The 18,437-nt window shown below is 57.2% G+C and overlaps 1 protein-coding gene across 4 annotated transcripts; it reads left to right on the top strand.

Annotated features, from left to right (window-relative positions):
- The first annotated feature begins 5,721 nt into the window (after positions 1-5,721).
- On the top strand, positions 5,722-15,524 carry BBC3 (BCL2 binding component 3). 4 transcript variants are annotated; one of them, XM_013998533.3, is made up of 4 exons: positions 5,722-5,827; positions 9,840-10,128; positions 11,524-11,714; positions 14,421-15,524. In XM_013998533.3, the coding sequence occupies exons 1-4, from the start codon at positions 5,825-5,827 to the stop codon at positions 14,535-14,537; spliced, it is 600 nt and encodes a 199-aa protein (XP_013853987.1). In that variant the 5' UTR covers positions 5,722-5,824; the 3' UTR covers positions 14,538-15,524. The 4 variants fall into 4 exon arrangements, with proteins under 4 accessions (XP_013853987.1, XP_013853986.3, XP_003127302.2 ...); XM_013998532.3 differs by having other exon boundaries at positions 5,770-5,901; XM_003127254.6 differs by lacking the exon at positions 5,722-5,827 and adding an exon at positions 6,850-7,126.
- The last annotated feature ends 2,913 nt before the right edge of the window (positions 15,525-18,437 follow it).

Below are 18,437 nucleotides of genomic sequence, written 5' to 3'. Positions count from 1 at the left end.
GGGGCTTAGACTCCTGGGTTCTTGGCAAGTGTTGCTGGGGGGCGGGGAGGGGGGACATTGAGTGCCAGTGCCGGGGAGAAGAGGGAGTGGCTGTGGGGTCAGATGCCTGAGTCCCGGGAAATCAAAAAGCTAGACCTTGGGGAAAACAGCTCAGAGGCGGGGGTGGGGGTGGGGGTGGGGGGTGGGAGCTGGCAGTCTACACCTTGGGGCTGGGCAGGTGGTCATCTGGATGAATTGGACACCTGGACACCTGAGGGCCTGGTGACAGGTGTGTGTGGGTGAGTGGGGGTCTTCCAGTATCAATACGGTGAGGGGCTATAGGATGCCTAGAGGCTCTGAGACATCTCAGTGCCTCGGGGCCCAAAGGCCTGAATCCCTGTTTCCTGTGGGGGTGGGGCGCTCGGTTCGAACTTACCCAGAATCACTCCTGCACGGGTCCCCTTCTAGGAGCATCCTCAACCCTAGTTTCCAGGGGCTGGGAAACTAGCGTGCCCTGGGGGGGAGGGTCTTCACATACTCACAGGACAGGGCATGCCTGGTTCCTTCGGAGAGAGGTAGGGCACCCCTATTTTTATAGGCTCAGGATGCCTGAGTCCTTTTCGGGGGGGGGATCCTCGGCCTGTTTTTAAAAGCCGTAATGCCTGAATCCTGTTGGGGTGGGGGGGCGGGGGCAGGGGTTGTGCCGACCACCAGCCCGTCTTCCCGAGGTCAGGATGCTCAGGTGTTCTGGGAGGGGAAGGTTTGCTCCCTGTTTTCACAAGGCCAACTCTAGTCGCGTACCTTCCTGGGGGAGGGACTGGACGCGCGCACGGGCCCCTGTTTCCTGCCCAACCCAAGTGCCATCCTCGTCCGAAAGTGCGAGTACGGGGTCGGGCTGCGGCGCGGGGGGCGGGGCGGGGGACAGTGCCCAGCCCAGGCCTCACCCCAGCCGGCCGCAGGCTTGCGGGCCGTGAGCCCGGCAGCTCCCCGGGGCCCGACTCCCCGCCCCCCGCGCCGTTGGCTCCCCCAGATCCGGGCGGGTAGGCGCGGCGGCGGCCAATGAGCGCGCTCGCCGTCTCCGGGAGCCGGGCCGGCTCTGCCCGCCTGGCATTGGGCACGCGGTGGGCAGCGGCGGGCGGGGCCTGGGGGGTCCTCGCGCCTGGTTGGGCCAGGCTTGTTGCTGGGTAACGGGGCGGCGAGTTTCCCCTGGCAACGGCGGCGGGTACCGCTCACTGGCTGGCCGGGAAGGAGGGGGGGCGCGGGCACAGGCAGGCCCCGCAGACCCCAGCAACAGAGCGCGGCCCCCGCCCCGCCAGGGAGCGGTAACCTTCACATGCGCCGGCCGCTCGGACCCTGCGGACACCGGCGCCCCCGCCCAGCCCCCACCCGGCTCCAGTCCAGCCTCCGGGCCAGAAAGGCCGGCTGCATTGAGGGGACCCAGGAGGCCCCTTCCGCGCCGTGGAAAGCCAGGACTCAGGCCCTGCAGTGAAAAGTTAAGTCCGTCTCAACTCCCTCTCCCGTGCTGAGAAATCTCCTTCCCCAGAATGGCATTCAAGACATTGGGGAAGGTTGCGGGTCGGCAGGAAACTAGCTGGGATATTTATTTTCTTTAACCAGCGCTTTGCATGGAGCCAACTACTACTGGGCACTGTTCTGCGTGCATTACAAATAGGAACTCATTTGATCTGCACATTTAATTTGGGGTCCTATGGTGATCCCCTTTATACTCACGTGGAAACTGAGACAGGGGCAGGAAGTGACTTCCTCACCGTCATCACTGCAACCCAGGCAGCCTTGCTCCAGAGTCTGGATGCTCTTGTGTTCTCTGTGTGGAATGTCCCTTCGAGAGGCATTAATTGATGGAGAAACTGTGCTGGTCCAGTGAAACACATTCGTGGCTGGCCGGCAGGTGCAGTTTGAAACCCCTGCTCCAACATGAGGTCTTAGCTTGAAGACCTTCTTTGGAGTCTCAGAACCAATAGCCCCCCACACTAGCAGTAGTAATGCTAGATAGCATGCATTAAGGACCCACTTAATACATGTTAAGGCCCCAGTGCTGTGTGTGTGTGTGTGTGTGTGTGTGTGTGTGTGTGTGTGTGTGTGTGTGTCTGTGTGAGACCACGCCCACGGCATGTGGAAGTTCCTAGGCCAGGGATCCAACCTGCACCACAGCAGCGACCTGAGCCAGGTCCTAACCCACTGAGCCACCAGGGAACTCCCCCAGTGCTTTATTTTTATTAATCTTCTCACTCCACAAAATCCTAGGAGGTAGGGACCTGTGCTGTCCCAACTCACAGGTGAGGAAACTGAGGCAGAGAGATGGGACCACTTGCCCAAGGTCACACAGCCAGAAGGTGGCAGAGCTGGGAATTCTAACTCAGGCCATCAAGTCCCAGGGCTCTGGCTCTGGGATGAGCTTTCCTGCAGGCTTTGGGGGGATAGGTCACAGAAGTGGAGACCTTGATTGATTTCTTTTAGTCAATGGTTTTCAACCAGGGGTGATTTTTGCACCACCCCCCCCCCCGCCGGGGGGGGATATTTGGCAGTGTTTAGAGACATAGTTTTATTATAAATTTATTTATGTATTTATTTCCCTATTTATTTATTTTCTTTTTACGGCTGCTCCTGAGGCATGTGGAAGTTCCCAGGCTAGGGGTAAAATTGGAGTTACAGCTACAGGCCTACACCACAGCCACAGCAACACCAGATCCGAGCTGCATCTATGACCTACGCCGCAGCTTGCAACAACGCTGGATCCTTAATCCACTGGGCTAGATCCTTAACCCACTGAGGATGTGGAATCGAACCCACATCATCATGGACACTATGTCTGGTTAACCCACTGAGCCACAACAGGAACTCCTAGAGACATTTTTTGATTATCGCAAAGGGAGGGGTTGCTGTTGGCATCTAGCGGCAGAGGTCAAGGTTGCTGCTAAACATCCCACAGAGCACAAGACAGCCCCTGCAACAAGGAATCATCTGGCCTCAAATGTCAGTAGGATGGAGGTTAAGAAACCCTGGAAGTTCCTGTCCTGGCTCAGCGTAACAAACCTGACTAGGATTCATGGGGATACAGGTTCGATCCTAGCCCTGGCCTCACTCAGTGGGTTAAGGGTCCGGTGTTGCCATGAGCTGTGGCGCAGGTTGCAGATTGCAGCTCAGATCTGGTGTTGGCGTGGCTATGGTGCAGGTTGTCAGCTGCAGCTCTGATTTGACCCCTAGCCTGGGAACCTCCATATGCCTTGGGAGGGTGGCCCCAAAAAGAAAAAAGAAAGAAAGAAATTCTGGTCTTCACCAAGCCTGACCCCTCCCCAGCCACCCCATCTGTGACCCCCCTCATTTGCTCTCTGTCTGTCTCTCCCCCTCTCTCTTTCCGACTCCCTCCCCTCCCCTGATCTGAGTCTTCCTGTCTCTCTGTTTGTATGTCTGTTTATTTTTGCTTCTCATCTTCTGTCAGAGGGATTGGTGACCCCTCAGATCTTCAGAACCCCCTTGTCCTTCCCCAGGGGAGTGGGGACCAAAGGCAGGATTGGAGGGAGGCCCAGAATGCTCCTCCAGGAACTTAGATGAGGGAGTCCCTTGGCCCCACAGGAGACCTGCCAGGGTAGAGGTGGAGGGTATTGAGTCTGGAAGACAGAGGCTGGGGATTTTCCCTCTTTGAGCCCCTATAGTAGGGGTCTTGAAAAGGCAGACCTTCAGCCAGTCACAGATTCTGTCTCTCTCTCTTTTTTTTATACGAGTTTTTTGTTTGTTTGTTTTGGCTGTGTCAGTGGCATGCAGCAGTTCCCAGGCCAGGGATCATACCCACACCACAGCAGTGACCTGAGCTAGAGAAGTGACAGCAACAGATCCTTAAACACTAGGTCACCAGGGAACTCCCACGCACACAGGATTTTTTGTTGTTGTTTTGTTTTTTGACTTTCTTCACTTAGCCACAGTCCCTACCATGCCCTGTTGTATTACACCAGACTCATTTCTCTCATTTAGTTCATATTAGCTCTCAAGTTTGAGACCCCTGGTCTGGGATGATACGATGGCAGAATTTGGAAAAAGAATCTGGACTAGATAGTGGGAAGGTGCAAATGCTTATGGTCTGGTGGATCCTTGGCCCTCTCATCTGCTTTCAGCCCTACCCACCAAGCCAGATTCATTTTTTGTCTTTTTTTTGGGGGGGGGCGTCTTTTTAGGGCCCCACCCATGGCATATGGAGGTTCCCAGGCTAGGGGTCAAATTGGAGCTGTAGCCACTGGCCTATACCACAGCCACAGCAACAAACCAGATTCTTTCACATTCATTTTCTTCTCAGAAGAATATTCTAGCATATCTGGCTTCCTGGTGTCCAGTCCTAGATGAAGCAGCTTTAGGGCACTGATCAGTGAATAAAGGGTTCAGTCTGCTCCATGAGCCCCTCTCCCAACTTCACTGCCACACGCAGTAATACTAGTGATAACGGCTAACCTGTAGTAGGTTATACCTCACCACGTGTGAGATGTTGTGCTCACTGACATCTGTGTGTGATCTCGTTTAAAAATGTCCAAGGCAGCATTTCTCAAACGCCTTTAGACTTGATCTACAGTCAGAAACACAGCCACTTTCTCTGTGACTTGGTGTATGTTCGCTATCATAAAAAATATTTTCATCAAACAATATTTTCCTTTGACTTTATGTTTTTTTGTTTTTTTTGTTTTTTTGCTTTCTAGGGCTGCACCCGTGGCATATGAGGTTCCCAGGCTTAGGGGTCGAATCAGAGCTGTAGCCACGCCGACCTATGCCACAGCCACAGCAACGCCAGATCTGGGCTGCGTCTGTGAACTAAGTAAGCCACAGCTCATGGCAATGCCGGATCCTTAACCCACTGAGAAAAGCCAGCGATTGAACCCACGTCTTCATTGTTACTAGTGGAGTTCATAACCTGCTGAGCCACGAAGGGAACTCCAACTTCATGAGTTTTTAAATGAGATTCTAATTTGCTTTTTTGGTTGGTTTTTGCCTGCACCTGTGGCACACAGAAGTTCCTGGATGGATCAGGGATCGAACCTGTGTCACAGCAGCAACCAGACCCAGTGCACTGACAATACCTGCTGAGCCACCGGGGAACTTCAGAAATTGTCCAAATCTTGATTGTGATGGTGTGCAATAATGTGCTTTTGTCCCAACTCACTAAAAACACCGAAAAATTTAATTATATGGCATGTAAATATATCTCAATAAACTTGAATAAAACACAATAAAGATCCACAGAAGTCCACAATCATGGTTTGCGCATGTGGGTCATGACCCTGAGTTTGAAAAACACTGGAAGGAAGAGAGGAAGGAGGGGGGAGTGAATGAATGAATGAATGAGGGAATGAATGAGGGAAAGCAAGAGGAGAGAGGGAGGCTGAATTAGTCCCCAGTACTGAAAGTAGGGGGATTACACATGAGATTTTAACATTTTCTGCTTCTCTTGGAAAATCCAAGGGTCTGGTCCTGGAGAGAGTGGAGCTTGAGAGCCTGAACAAGTGCACCTCTGCTCAAGTCTGGCACCCCTTCTTAGCCAGCCCAGAACTGAGCACTCAAGAGGCCCCTGGCCCTCTGATGACACAGTCTGGTTTGGGCTGTGACATGGAGGGAATGAAAGGTGCAGGGACGACAGAGCCCCAGAGCCCTGGGGGAGGGCGGGACACCGTGGGGTCACCGAGGTCACTACATCAGAGTACAGGAAGGAGTGACAACGGGAAACCGAGAAGGGAAAGGGAACCAAAAGGCAGAAAACCGAGCGAGAGTCAGTGCAGGGGCTGCCCGGGCATGTCCGTGCCCAGTGCCCAGGGCTTTCTGCTCACCCTGGTCCCCCACCAGATTCATGGTGAGTGTGGTCAGGGGTGCATGGCTTCTGGAGCGTGTCCCATCAGTGGGCCAGTGAGCAGGAACCTGTCACAGGTGTGACTTTGTGACTGTCTGTTGGGGGTCAGTCTTTTTTCTGTCTGATTGATCTGTGTCTGTGAGGGGCCATTTCTGCCAGTTTTAATGTGTCAGCTGGGAACCGGCTTGGGGGTGTGTTCCTGTGTGTCCCTGTGGTCCTGTCATCTAGATCAAGCCGCGTGTCCAGGTGTCTCTGTGACAGGTGTCCTGCGTGTATGTGCGTGTGTGTCCAGCAGCACTCGTCAGGAAGTTTCTACTTCCTGAGAAGCCCTCGGCTTGTGTCTATGTGGGCCTGTCGCCACTGTGCGTGTTGTGGGTACCCGCTCAGTGGGAATGCTTGTGAACAGAGCCGTTTTGTGGGCCCAGGCGTGCTCAGCAGTGTGGGTGTTTGTACAACTGCGTGACCCTGACATTGTGTCACTCCGTCAGTCCCAGCGATCCTGTTAGCAAGTCAGGCTATGTATTTGGGTCTGGATGTGTGTGTGCGTGTGGGCTCCATCAGTGTGTGAGTTTGTGTGTCCACGCCCCTGTCCAGGGTGTGTCTGCGAGTCGGCGTGTCTCCGTGCCCTGTCAGCACGTGACTTTGTGTACCCTGGAGCGCCAGGCGGTCAGGCAGCAGACAAGTCTCTGGGTGCGTGTGTCTGCGGGTCGCAGTCAGCGTGTCAGTGTGTCAGTGCGTGTGCGTCCGGCTGTCCCGCCATCAGCGCGGCGGGATCGCTGCGCCTCCACGCGGGGGAGAGGCCCTGCTCCGCCCGCGGCTGCAGGGAAACCCCCGGCGCCGCCGAGGTAGGGGGAGCGGCGCGCGCCTGCAAGTCCCGACTTGTCCGCGGCGGGCGAGCGGGCGGACGGGGCCGTGGCGTCACGCGGGGGCGGGGCGTGGGACCCGCCGGGCGGAGGCGGGGACGGGGGCGGGGCGGGGCGGGGCGGGGCGGCCGCTGAGCGGGCCCGGGATCCGACCGGCGGCCTGAGACGCTGCGCGAGCCACATGCGAGCGGGCGCCTGGAGGCGGCGGCGGCGGCGGCGAAATCAGCAGCAGCGGCGTTCAGGACGTAGACGCGCCTGCGGCCCGAGGAGCAGCCGCCGCTACAACAGCAACAGCAGCAGCCACTGCAGTTAGAGCAGCAGCAGCAGTCGCCACCGCAGCAACAGTCGCCGCAGCGAGCGGCGCTCAGCGGGCGCGCCCTCCTGAAGGAAGCCGCCCGCCCCCCATCATCGTCCCCTCCGGCGTGTTCATGCCCCCGGGGTGAGTGTGCCCACCCCGACCCTCCGCCAGTCGCGATTGGCCAGGCCCGGTGGGCTCCCTGGAGGAGGTGGCGGTAGTGCACTCGGAGAGCAGTGTGATCGGGGGGAGGGGGCTGTGTCCCCACACTGTGCCTTCCTCTCTCCTTGCCTTCCACCTCCACGAGGCACCCTGGGCTGGGGTTGCTGGGCGGGAGGCACTAAGGGTCCGAGAGCGCAGGTGCCTCAGCGGTCTGGCGGGTTTGTTTACAAACAATGGGGTGCGGGCTCGGCAGCGCCCCCTGGCGGCCAGTGAGGCCCCGGGGAAGTGAGTCGACCCCGACTGCTCCGGCCCCTGCAGTCCGGGAGGGGCGGGGTTGGGGGGGGATGGCGTGGAGGGGCGGCCACACCCCGGGCGCGCGCCCGCTGGGGGCGGCGACTGGGGGCGGCTCGCGGGCCGTGGAGTCTGAGGCTCCTGCGGGCGGGGGCTGCGCCCCAGCAACAGCCGGTTATTGGCCCCGCGCTCGCCTGGCGGGCGGGGCGGGCGCACGTGGCGGCGGCGGGGTGGGGGGGGCTGTGACAGCGCAGGGGGGGCGTCTGGGCCCGCCGTGGGAGCGCGCGTGTGCGGGGTTGTGGATCTGCAGGTGTCTCGCCTGGGTGTGTGCGGGTGTCTGGCTCCGAGTTTGTGCTGGGGTCTGCGGGGAGTGGTTGTATCGGTCCCGGGGAATGTTGGGGCTGTGGCCCCGTCGGAGCGTATGCCCTGTCCCTGTGTGTTTGCGTAGGGTTCTCTGTGTACGCCGCGCTTGAGAGAGGGGGTGCTGTTTGTGTGTGGTGTACCTCTGCGTGTGTGTGTGTGTGTGTGTGTGTTCTCTGTGAGAGTTGTCTGTGTGTGCTGGTTGGGGGTGATTCTGTAGGTCTGTGTTGCCCGCGTGTGTCCTAGTGTGTTGGTGTGTTGCTTGAGTGAGCTGTTGGTGTGTTTATACGTGTGTGTGTTGCCCGATGTGCTGTGTTTGTGTGTGCTTGTGTGTCTTGCCTGTGTGGACCGTCTGTGTCTGTCTGCAGGGCACTGGGGCTCAGCTCAGTGTTTGCGATGGTGTACTTGCCGAAGAGCATCATGTGTGTTCTGCCCAGGTGTTTGTGTGAGTTCTGTGTGGTGTGTGTCTCCGGGTGGATGGTGGGGGGTTGTCTCGGTCTGTGTTTGGCTTGTGTGTCTGGCATCGCTGTCTGGGAATTAAGGACCTCGGCTGGTTCTGTGGGGTCTGAGCAGAGCAGTCAGTGGGTGTTGCTGGCAGCCTCTTGTACGGGTCGGTCCGTGTCTGAGCCTCAGTGTGTGTGTGCATGTGTGTTGGCTCTGAGGGGCTTGTCTCTGTGATCGGCTGGCTCGTGTGTGTCATGTGGGCTGCGTGTGTGTAGTGTTTATGTCAGTCACGTGAGACCAGTGTTTTCTGTGGGTGCTCTAGGTGTGCGTGCTGCCAGGGCAGTGGGATTAGAGTTAGTCTTAGTGTGTGTGTGTGTCCCTGGGGCTGACAGTTGGTGATGGTGTTTTGAGGTTGGAGAAAGAGGGTGGGTTGATGTCTGCTGTTCTGCTGTTGCGTCTGTGTGTTGTTGCCGGCATGCGGTGATGCATCTGAATCTGATGACATGTGTCTGTGTGTGCCTGCTTTAAGTGTGTCGGGCTGAGAGTTAGTGACAACTGGGTGTGTTTCAGTTGTGTTGGTCCGTGTGTGTCCATGGAGGTCTGTTTTGTGCTGATGTGTGTGTGGGTCCTGAGGGGTGTAGGTCTTCCCTATTTTGTGTATTGTGGGGAGGGGCATGTGTGTTTGAGAGGTGTGGTAGTGCCTATTTAGAGTGTGTCTCTGTCTGATGGCTGCCTCGTGTGTCCAGTGGGTGAGGTCCTGACAGTTTGTGTATGTGTGTATGGGATGGAGGGGACGGGTTGCCCCAGATAGCATGGATTGTGTGGCTCACTTTTCCGGTGGTCTGTGTGCATGTGTATGTCTACGTTTTGGTCAGTGTTTGTGTGTGTGTGTGTGTCCTGGGTACAGAGTAGCAATGTCTGAGCCTGGGGCCGTTTCAGTGTTTCTGTGCAAATGGGAGAGGAGGTGGGAGGTCAAGCTGGCCAGTCCTGTGTGAGCCCTAATGTGTGTGTCGTGTACCCTCCCTACACGCCCCCAATAAGTCCCTTCCATCTGGGTCCTGCTTGAGTCCCCGTGTGTGTTGTGGGAGCCATCACAGTGCCTGGCTGCCCTCTGTGCGTGCCCATCACTGTGTTCGGAAAGCAGACCCCAGCAGCCCAGGCCCTGTGTGAGTCCCAGGTCCTGTGAGGTTGTGTTGTGGGGCTGTCAGCCCTCCTACACATGCATACCTGACAGACCCACAAGTCTAGGTCCTGCGTGAGCCCTTGTTCTTGCCGTGAGAGCCATCGTGTGCCTCCTCGTCCCTCCTGTGTGCCCATGACCGTGTTTGTGGGAGGTTGTGCTGGCCAGCCAGTGCCTTGGGTCAGCCCCCCCACCATGGGGGGGGCGTGTCTCTTGGGGCCTTCTCACCTGCCTCCCCTCCATCTGGGCCTTGTGTGTGTTGTGGGTGCCAGCCCTGGGCTTCCCTGCCTGCCACGTGTCCTCATGCCTGGGTTCAAGAGTGGGGTGCCCTGTGTACCCCAGGGAGGGGGGTGCCCTGGGGGCCGGCCTGATGCCCCCTGCACTTCTCAGCTGACCGTGCCCCTCTGTCCTGTCCTGCAGGCCCCAGGGAGCGCCATGGCCCGAGCACGCCAGGAGGGCAGCTCCCCGGAGCCCGTAGAGGGCCTGGCCCGCGACGGCCCGCGTCCCTTCCCCCTCAGCCGCCTGGTGCCCTCCGCCGTGTCCTGCGGCCTCTGCGAACCCGGTCTGCCTGCCGCCCCCGCCGCCCCCACCCTGCTGCCCGCTGCCTACCTCTGCGCCCCCACCGCCCCGCCCGCCGTCACCGCCGCCCTGGGGGGCCCCCGCTGGCCTGGGGGTCCCCGCAGCCGGCCCCGAGGCCCGCGCCCCGACGGTGAGTGCTCGCCCCGCACCAGGGATGCTGGGACCAGGACGGAGAGACAGACGAACGGGAAAAGTGGGAGCGGGAGGGGGGAGGTGGCGAGCTGGCCGGACCACGGGGAGGGTGTGGCCAGTGTGGTCTTTGTGTTGCAAGAAGCAGGAAGAAGGAGTGGGAGGCTGGGGGTGGGGGGAGGCCAAGTGGGAAGTCCCTCCTGGAATCTGACTGCAAGTCCCGAGTTGCAGCCCACGGCCCTTTCCGGGCCTGGGGCAACAGCTGTTTCCCACCACCCTCCTCCTGGCTCTGGGTCCCCGTGAACCCCCCTGAGGACTGTAGTTGGAGACAGTGTGGGCAGAGAGGACTGTCACTTCAGGACTTTGGGGAGGGGTCGAGGGTAGCCTTTTGCCTTTATCTGCATCTCTTTGGCCAGGGCCCGCTCTCTCTGCAGCCCTGGAGCAGGAAGGAGAGGGGGGAGGGGCCGTTGTGCAGCGAAAGGGCCAGGGGGGCGGATCTTGGGGAGGGAAGGGCTAAAGGTCCCCTGCCTGATGGGCTATTAACTCTGTGGTGCCCAGCTAGCCCATCCCAGCCAGCGCACTCGGGGGCAAGGGAGAGACTGTCAGGGTTCCCCTCCCTTCGTCCACCTCCACCCCACCCCCGGAGCCCAGAGCGGTCCAGAGAGAAAAGTTCCCGGGCTCAGTTCCCTGACGACAGAGACTAGAGTCACAGGTGTGGAAACTGAGGTTGCGATTTGAGGTCTTAGGGATCCTTCATGCGGGGACCTGGTGCGACAGGAGGGATAAAGAGACACCGGAGGAGCTCAGAAGGTGTGTGTGTATCGGGGAGGCAACAAGGCCTCTCCCCCACTCCCCGCCCCCGGGGTTGGGGATGCTGTGCTCAGAGGCAGCCACAGTCTGGCCTTGCGGTCTTCAGGCCTCCGCCACATCCGGGGGTGTGGCTTCACTGTGGTTGGACACTAGAGGGCAGGAGACCTGAGGCTTGTGACTCCGGGTGTAGTAGTCACTGTATCCCTGTGTGACCTTGGGCCACTTCTTAGGGCGAGCCTCAGTTTCCCCATCTGCTAAGTGGAGCAGCCAAAGTTTGGCCTCGTTTTGGAAGACAAGTACTTAGGTCGGATAAGCAGCAGCAATTCCCGACTATCACGGGCAGTAGGATGGTGGCTTGCTGGACAGGTGACCCCAGGGAGGCCTCCCCAGGACCTCTTTTTTGCCTGAGAAGGAGCTGAGACTTCTGGCTCTTGGGGAAAATAGAATCTCTAGAAATGAGGCGGGGCAGATAAATCAGGCGACTGGAAGAGGGAGAAGCAGGCTCAGGCTAACTGGTCCCTCCCTAGGAGACACCCGGGACCTAGAGAGGTGATGGGTGCTGACCACGCCCCTCGGCTTTTCCCAGGTCCTCAGCCCTCACTCTCGCCGGCGGAGCAGCACCTGGAATCGCCAGTGCCCAGCGCTCCGGGGGCCCTGGCGGGCGGCCCCACCCAAGCAGCCCCGGGAATCCGGGGGGAGGAGGAGCAGTGGGCCCGAGAGATCGGGGCCCAGCTGCGGCGGATGGCTGACGATCTCAACGCGCTGTACGAGCGGCGGGTGAGTGCTGGGGGAGGGGTAGACGGCAGGTGGGACTTCCCGCGGGGAGGGGGTTGGGGGCGACCCAGCCAGATGTGCGGCAGCTGCTGCCCTGCGCGGCGGGGTCGCGCTGGGGACAGGCAGGTGGGAGGGGCGGCCTGTCCGCGGAGCCACCGTAAGGCCCGCGCTGCGGCTGGCACCACCGGGTCGAGGGCCAGGGCCGGGGCAGCCTCGAGCGTTACGGTGTGCCCGCGGCCGGCGGCCGGCGGCCGCGAGAACTGAGGGCGGCGCTCAGCCGAGCGGCTCATATATCCCAGGCTATTTATAGCCGGTGAGTCAGCAGCCTCGGCGCGGCCGCGCCCGCCTCTCCCGCCTGCCCGCCAGCGGCGCGCCACCTCGCTTCCCGGGAGGGCCGGGGGCGGGCCCGGGAGCTCCGCCCCGCTGGAGGCCCCGCCCCCAAGGCCCGCTGCCAGCCGTCTCATTAAAACCGAGCACTTAGAGCCGACGGCGGTGAAGAGAATAACAAGAACCAGGGCGCCCACCACCCAGCTCTGTCCAACCTGAACATTACACCCAAACTGCATGCTTATTGAAAGAAAAACAAAAACCGGATGTTGTGAAGCCCCTTGTTTCCCCCCATGACCCTTTCCCTCTCCCCCCTTCCAAAGGAAACTTCTCAAATGGGCTTGTCCCATTTCTCTGCAGATGGTGATTCTTTTACTATATATTTAACAGGCCGAAAACAATGCTTAGGCTTGTCGGGGCGTTTCGGACTTAATATAGGTGGTATAGTGTGTGTTCTTCTCCAAACTTTTCCATGTTAGGCTTGAGATTCATCCATATCGGCAAAAGAGCTGTATTTAGTTCATTCGCTATCACTGCTATGTACCATTCTATTGGGTCAACATATAGCTACCTTGTTCATTTTCTCATTGATAGGAATTTAGGATTTTTAAGCAGTTTCTCCACTTTTTTTATTGCCCCCACCCTCACTCTTCTAGTAAATGCACATCTCCAGCTGCACAGGTGTGCCTCCAGAGTAGACAGCTGGGTGGTGGGCTGGCCCTCAGCCTTGCTGAAGGACCATGAGCCTGCTTACCGAGGTGGCTGAGCCAGGTGGCGCTCCAGAGCAGTAGAACAGCAGCAGGCTTTTAACTAGAATTTGCCAATCTCAAGTTCCCTTTGTGGCTCAGCGGGAAGGAATCCAACTAGGAACCATGAGGTTGTGGGTTCGATCCCTGGCCTCACTCAGTGGGTTAAGGATCTGGCATGGTGTGAGCTGTGGTGTAGGTCACAGACGTGACTCGGCTTCTGCGTGGCTGTGACTGTGGTGTAGGCTGGCAGCTGTAGCTCTGATTGGACCCCTAGCCTGGGAACCTCCATATGCTGTGGGTGTGGCCCTAACAAGCAAAAATAAATAAAATAAAATATGCCAATCTGATGGGCCCCGTTTGCCACCTTCTCCTGGCTGTAGAACTTGGTGGGGAGTGATGAGGCAGGCTGGTACCAGGCAGCCCACCCCCAAGTACCGACTGGGATCATTTATGATGGTTTACTTGACCTTCTTGTTTGCATCTGTAAAATGGGTTTCCCCTTCCCATGTTGTGGGGATGTCAGGTGGGTTCTGCACAGAGCCTAGCCATACACTCAATACAAGCAGCAGGAGAGTATTAGAACTGGTCCTAAGTTGTTGGTATTGCCTTTACTTTTTGTGGGTGGGCAGCCTTGTCTTGTATCTAGCTTCCTTCATTCCCCCTTTTCCAGCATTTTGGAACTAGCAGGGTCCTCAAGGCCGCCCCAAGCCTTCATCCTGCCATCCCTGGGGAGCAGGCACAGGCTCAGCTGTGCCTGGACATACTTCCGTGCAGCTTCAGCACAGATGGGGAATCGTTCCCAGTTCTTCCACAGATTGTTCTAGAATCACTGAAACTATGGGCTCGCTGCTCCCTTTTCTGTCTCACCAGCCTTTGATGGGAGGGCACTGGGCTGCAGTACAGCCCCACCCCCTGACCCCTCCCACTCCTGTGACTCTGGTTGGGTAACTCAGGGCCTAGGAGGTCACAGCTAATATGCGCTGCGCTGGGGCCATTCTGTCTACATCCTCTCTGTCCTCCTCGAATGCTCCAGATGAGGGGATGATGTTGGCCCACGGTGGGCAGAGGAGCTGGGATTTGGACCCGATTAACAATAATAACGAGGGAGGAGTTCCCGTTGTGGCTCAGTGGTTAACAAACCCGACTAGTATGCATGAGGATGCAGGTTCAATCCCTGGTCTTGCTCAGGGGGTTAAGGATCATGCAGTGTAGGTGGCAGACATGGCTCAGATCTGGTGTTGCTGTGGCTGTGGCATAGGCCGGCAGCTGCAGCTCTGATTCGACCCCTAGCCTGGGAACTTCCATATGCTGTGGGTACGGCCCTAAAAAGACATAATAATAATAATAGTAATAATGGTGGCGATCCCTGGTGATCTAGTGGTTGGGATTTGGTGCTTTCATCACTGCGGCCCAGGTTCAGTTCCTGGTCTGGGAGCTGAGCTCCTGCATGAAGCTGCTGCATGTCTCGGCCAAGATAATAATAATAATAATAATAACAACAGTGCTGAGCTCAGAAGGCTGGTTATGGTGGAGCTCCCTCTGAGGACCACGCCTTGTCCCTCACTTCCACATGACCACCGACACCACCGTCACAAGCCCACTCTGACGTCCGCTTCTCTCTCTCTCTGCCTAGAGACAAGAGGAGCAGCAGCGACACCGCCCCTCGCCCTGGAGGGTTCTGTACAATCTCATCATGGGACTTCTGCCCTTACCCAGGGGCCGTGGAGCCCCCGAGATGGAGCCTAATTAGGTGCCTGCACCCGCCCGGTGGACGTCGGGGACCTGGGGGGCAGGACCCTCCCGCCTCCTGACGCCCTGGCCAGAGCGGGGGACTCTTTCTGCACCATGTAGCATACTGGACTCCCAGCCCTGCCTGGCCCAAGGGCGGGCCGGGGCCACCACTCCAGACCCAGCCCCGGCCTAGCCTGGGGCGCCCTGACACGGAGACATGGACTCCAGGGGCCCTGGCTGAGAGAGAAGCCAGGGGAGAGAGGGCTGACGGACCGTAGGCGGCAGTGACCGAGGGGGTGGGGACTGAGCCACCCGCCTCTGCCGCCCACCACCATCTCAGGAAAGGCTGCTGGTGCTGGCTGCCCGTTCCAGCTGCAGGGGTGGCACTGGGGGGGGGGGTCTCTCTCCTGGTGCTCCTTCACTTTGGGCCTGGCCTCAGGCCCCTGGTGCTTCCCCCCCTCCTCCTGGGGAGGGGGCCCGTGAAGAGCAAATGAGCCAAACGTGACCACTAGCCTCCTGGAGCCAGAGAGTGGGGTGCCTCTGCCGGCGGCCCCAGCCCGGCGCCCAGCCATCTTCCCTGAGCCAGCCGGCAGGTGGTGGGCACGCCTGCCTCACCTTCATCTGGGGGTGGCCAGGAGGGGCCCAGACTGTGAATCCTGTGCTCTGCCCGTGACCACCCCCTGCCCCCATCAATCTCATTGCATAGGTTTAGAGAGAGCACGTGTGACCACTGGCATTCATTTGGGGGGGTGGGATATTTTGGCGGAAACCGCCCCAGCCTTAGTCCCCAGGGCGAAGCGCTGGGGGGAAGACGGGGAGTCAGGGAGGGGGGGAATCTCAGAAGAGGGAGGAGTCTGGGAGCGGGGAGGGATGGCCCAGCCTGTAAAATACTGTATATGCGCTGCTGTAGATACCGGAATGAATTTTCTGTACATGTTTGGTTAATTTTTTTTGTACATGATTTTTGTATGTTTCCTTTTCAATAAAATCAGATTGGAACAGTGGATACTCTTTCTGCCCTCTTTTCCTGAAGTGGTGCCCCGTCAGAGCCTGTGACCCCTGCTGGGATGGGGTGGGAGGGGTGGTACATGGAGCACCCTAGGCTGTTTGTAGCTGGATTTTTTTTTTTTTTTGCTTTTTAGGGCCACACCCGTGGTATATGGAGGTTCCCAGGCTAGGGGTCGAATCAGAGCTGCAGGTGCTGGCCTACACCACAGGCACAGCAATGTGGGATCTGAGCCCCAACTGGGACCCACACCACAGCTCACAGCAATGTCAGATCCTTAATCCACTGAATGAGGTCGGGGATCGAACCCAGCTCACGGATGCTAGTCAGATTTGTTTCCACTGAGAGGAACTCCTGTAGCTGAAATTAAAGGAAGGTTCAGGTACTGCCGTGTGCACCCAGCTTTCACGTACCCTGCTCAGCCCCCACTAAAAGCAGAGTCCCGTGAAGATAGGGGTTTTGGGGGGCTTTCTACTTGCTTTCTCCCCACTGGATAAAGTATGTAGGGAGGTTAAATATGAATGAATGAATGAATGACCTGTAGCTTAGACCTACCACCCTGAGGAGTCCTGGGGAATGTGTCACCTGTGAGACAAACCTGGTCCCTGCCCTCGGGGAGGCAGAGGTGAGGTGTGGGACAGTACCTCCAGCTGGCACCCAAGCAAAGTTTTATCCACATCACACTCTAACCTTAAGGCCTGACACAGTGCCTGCCAGCAAAAGCCTCTGTTGATTCCTGTTGTGGCTCAGTGGTTAATGAATCCGACTAGTATCCAAGAGGAGGTGGGTTTGATCCTGGGCCTTGTCGCTCAGTGGGTTAAGGATCCAGTGTTACCTTGATCCATGGTGTAGGTTGCAGACGCGGCTGGGATGTGGCATGGCTGTGGCCGTGGCTGCGATGTAGGCTGGCAGCTGCAGCTCCAATTCCACCCCTAGCCTGGGAACTTCCGTATACTGCAGGTATGGCCCTAAAAAGCCAAAAAAAAAAAAAAAAAAAAAAAAAAAAAAAAAGGCCTGTGTGGAATTAATACAAAGAAGGGAGCGTCTACTGTTATCTTCCAGAGAACAGGGCAACCGGCCTAATACTTTTCCCATGCCATCTTGCATACAGGACGGGCGCAGACACAGGTTCATACCCCAGCTCTGCCCCTACTGGCTGTCTTCACTGCCAAAGGGGAAGATCAGGGGAAACGGCCCCCCTAAAAGGCCAGGGTGAGGGAAACGGGAAGCATCACCTGGGAGAGGAATTTGGCAAAACCTCATCAAGCCGAGGATGTCCGTACCTATGGGCGCATGTGCCTTCCTGGGTGTCCCCCTTAGCAGTGGATGGGCACAGGTGTCCGGGCAGTGGCAATGCGCAAAGTCGCTGTCTAAGTTCTACAGGACTTGGAAGGGTAAATCACGTCAGCCTGTCATACAACCAAGCAATAGCCAGAGGTTACCGGCGTGAGCTAGAACATCACCAATGTTCTTTATGAGTAAAGAACACCAAGTGTTCATTGTATGATATTATTCCCTCTTTTTTTTCCCATGCCTACGGCATAGACCAGTTCCTGGGCCAGGAATCGAACCTGTGCCACAACAGTGACAACACCAGATCCTTAACTGCCACCAGGGAACTCCCAATTTTCTATCTACTTGTGCACAGAGCCCAGGGCCACAGGCGGCAGAAGGGCTGCATTCCCACTCAGCCGTCTGGCAACGAAGCTCCGCTTGGCCCTCACTGCGGCCTGACCTGCTCTCCTGGCAGAGGATGCTTCCTCCTTCTGCCACCAACAGCCTCCAGGAACAGTTCCTGGAACTGCTGATCTGCTTGCGTGACCTCTATCGCTTAATTTGTTTTGTCCTGTTTTTTGTATCTGGTTTCCTCTCTCCTGCCTTTTCTTGGATTATTTGAATACTTTTTTTTTTTTTTTTTCTTTTTAGGGTTGGACCCCCAGCATATGGAAGTTCCCAGGGTAGGGGTCCAATCAGAGCTGCATCTGCCGGCCTACACCAGAGCCACAACAAAGCAGGATCTGAGCTGCGTCTGTGACCTACACCACAGGTCACGGCAATACTGGATCCTTAACACACTGAGCAAGGCCAGGGATAGAACCTGCATCCTCATGGATACCAGTCGGATTCATTTCCAATGCTCGACAATGGGAACTCCTTGAATACTTTTTAAGAATTTTTCTAACTCTATCTTCTGGTGCTTCGGCAATGTTTTTTAGTACTGCTCTAGGGATAACACACAACCTTACCTACTCATGGCCTATTTAGACTATTGGGCCACTTCACATGCAATGTAGTAACTCTGCCCAGGAACCCTCTACTCGTCCCATCATGTCCTGCTATAATTGTTGCATGGATCACATCTACACACCTTACAGGTTCCACAAGACAATCATTAAACTTTTGTTTGTTTTGTCTTTTGTCTTTTCAGGGCCACATCCACAGCATATGGGGAGGTTCCCAGGCTAGGGGTCGAATCCAAGCTGAAGCTGCCGGCCTATGCCACAGCCACAGCAATGCAGGGTCTGAGCTGCGTCTGCGACCTACACCAAGCTCACAGCAATGTTGGATCTTTCACCTGCTGAGCGAGGCCAGGGATCGAACCCACAACCTCATGGTGCCTAGTCGGATTCGTTTCCGCTGCACCATGACGGGAACTCCCAATTATTAAACTTTTGCTTTATACACTCACACATATATTTCTAAGAAATTAAAAGAAAAAAAAAAAAAAAAGAGTTCCCATTGTGGCACAGTGGGTTAAGAACCTGATGTTGTCTATGTGAGAATGTATGTTCAATCTCTGGCTTTGCTCAGCGGGTTAAGGATCCGGCATTGCCAGGAGCTGTGGTGTAGGACTCAGATGTAGCTTGGATCCAGTGTTGCTGTGGCTGTGGTGTAGGCCTCAGCTGCAGCTCT

The sequence above is a fragment of the Sus scrofa genome, chromosome 6, assembly GCF_054392235.1.
Source record: "Sus scrofa isolate SSC_HxYL_T2T_F1_AM1 chromosome 6, Sscrofa_HxYL_maternal_Yorkshire_Landrace_v2.0, whole genome shotgun sequence".
Lineage (NCBI taxonomy): Eukaryota > Metazoa > Chordata > Mammalia > Artiodactyla > Suidae > Sus > Sus scrofa.
This window is presented reverse-complemented; position numbering and strand designations above follow the sequence as displayed.

What these genes read in the sequence shown, in the direction of transcription:
- BBC3 (XM_013998532.3), top strand. Translation starts at nt 5,770, where the DNA reads ATGTCCGTGCCCAGTGCCCAGGGCTTTCTGCTCACCCTGGTCCCCCAC. An exon ending in TGAGCAGGAACCTGTCACAG is followed by an intron (nt 5,902 to 9,839) that starts GTGTGACTTTGT and finishes CCTGTCCTGCAG; the next exon opens with GCCCCAGGGAGCGCCATGGC. An exon ending in CCGAGGCCCGCGCCCCGACG is followed by an intron (nt 10,129 to 11,523) that starts GTGAGTGCTCGC and finishes GGCTTTTCCCAG; the next exon opens with GTCCTCAGCCCTCACTCTCG.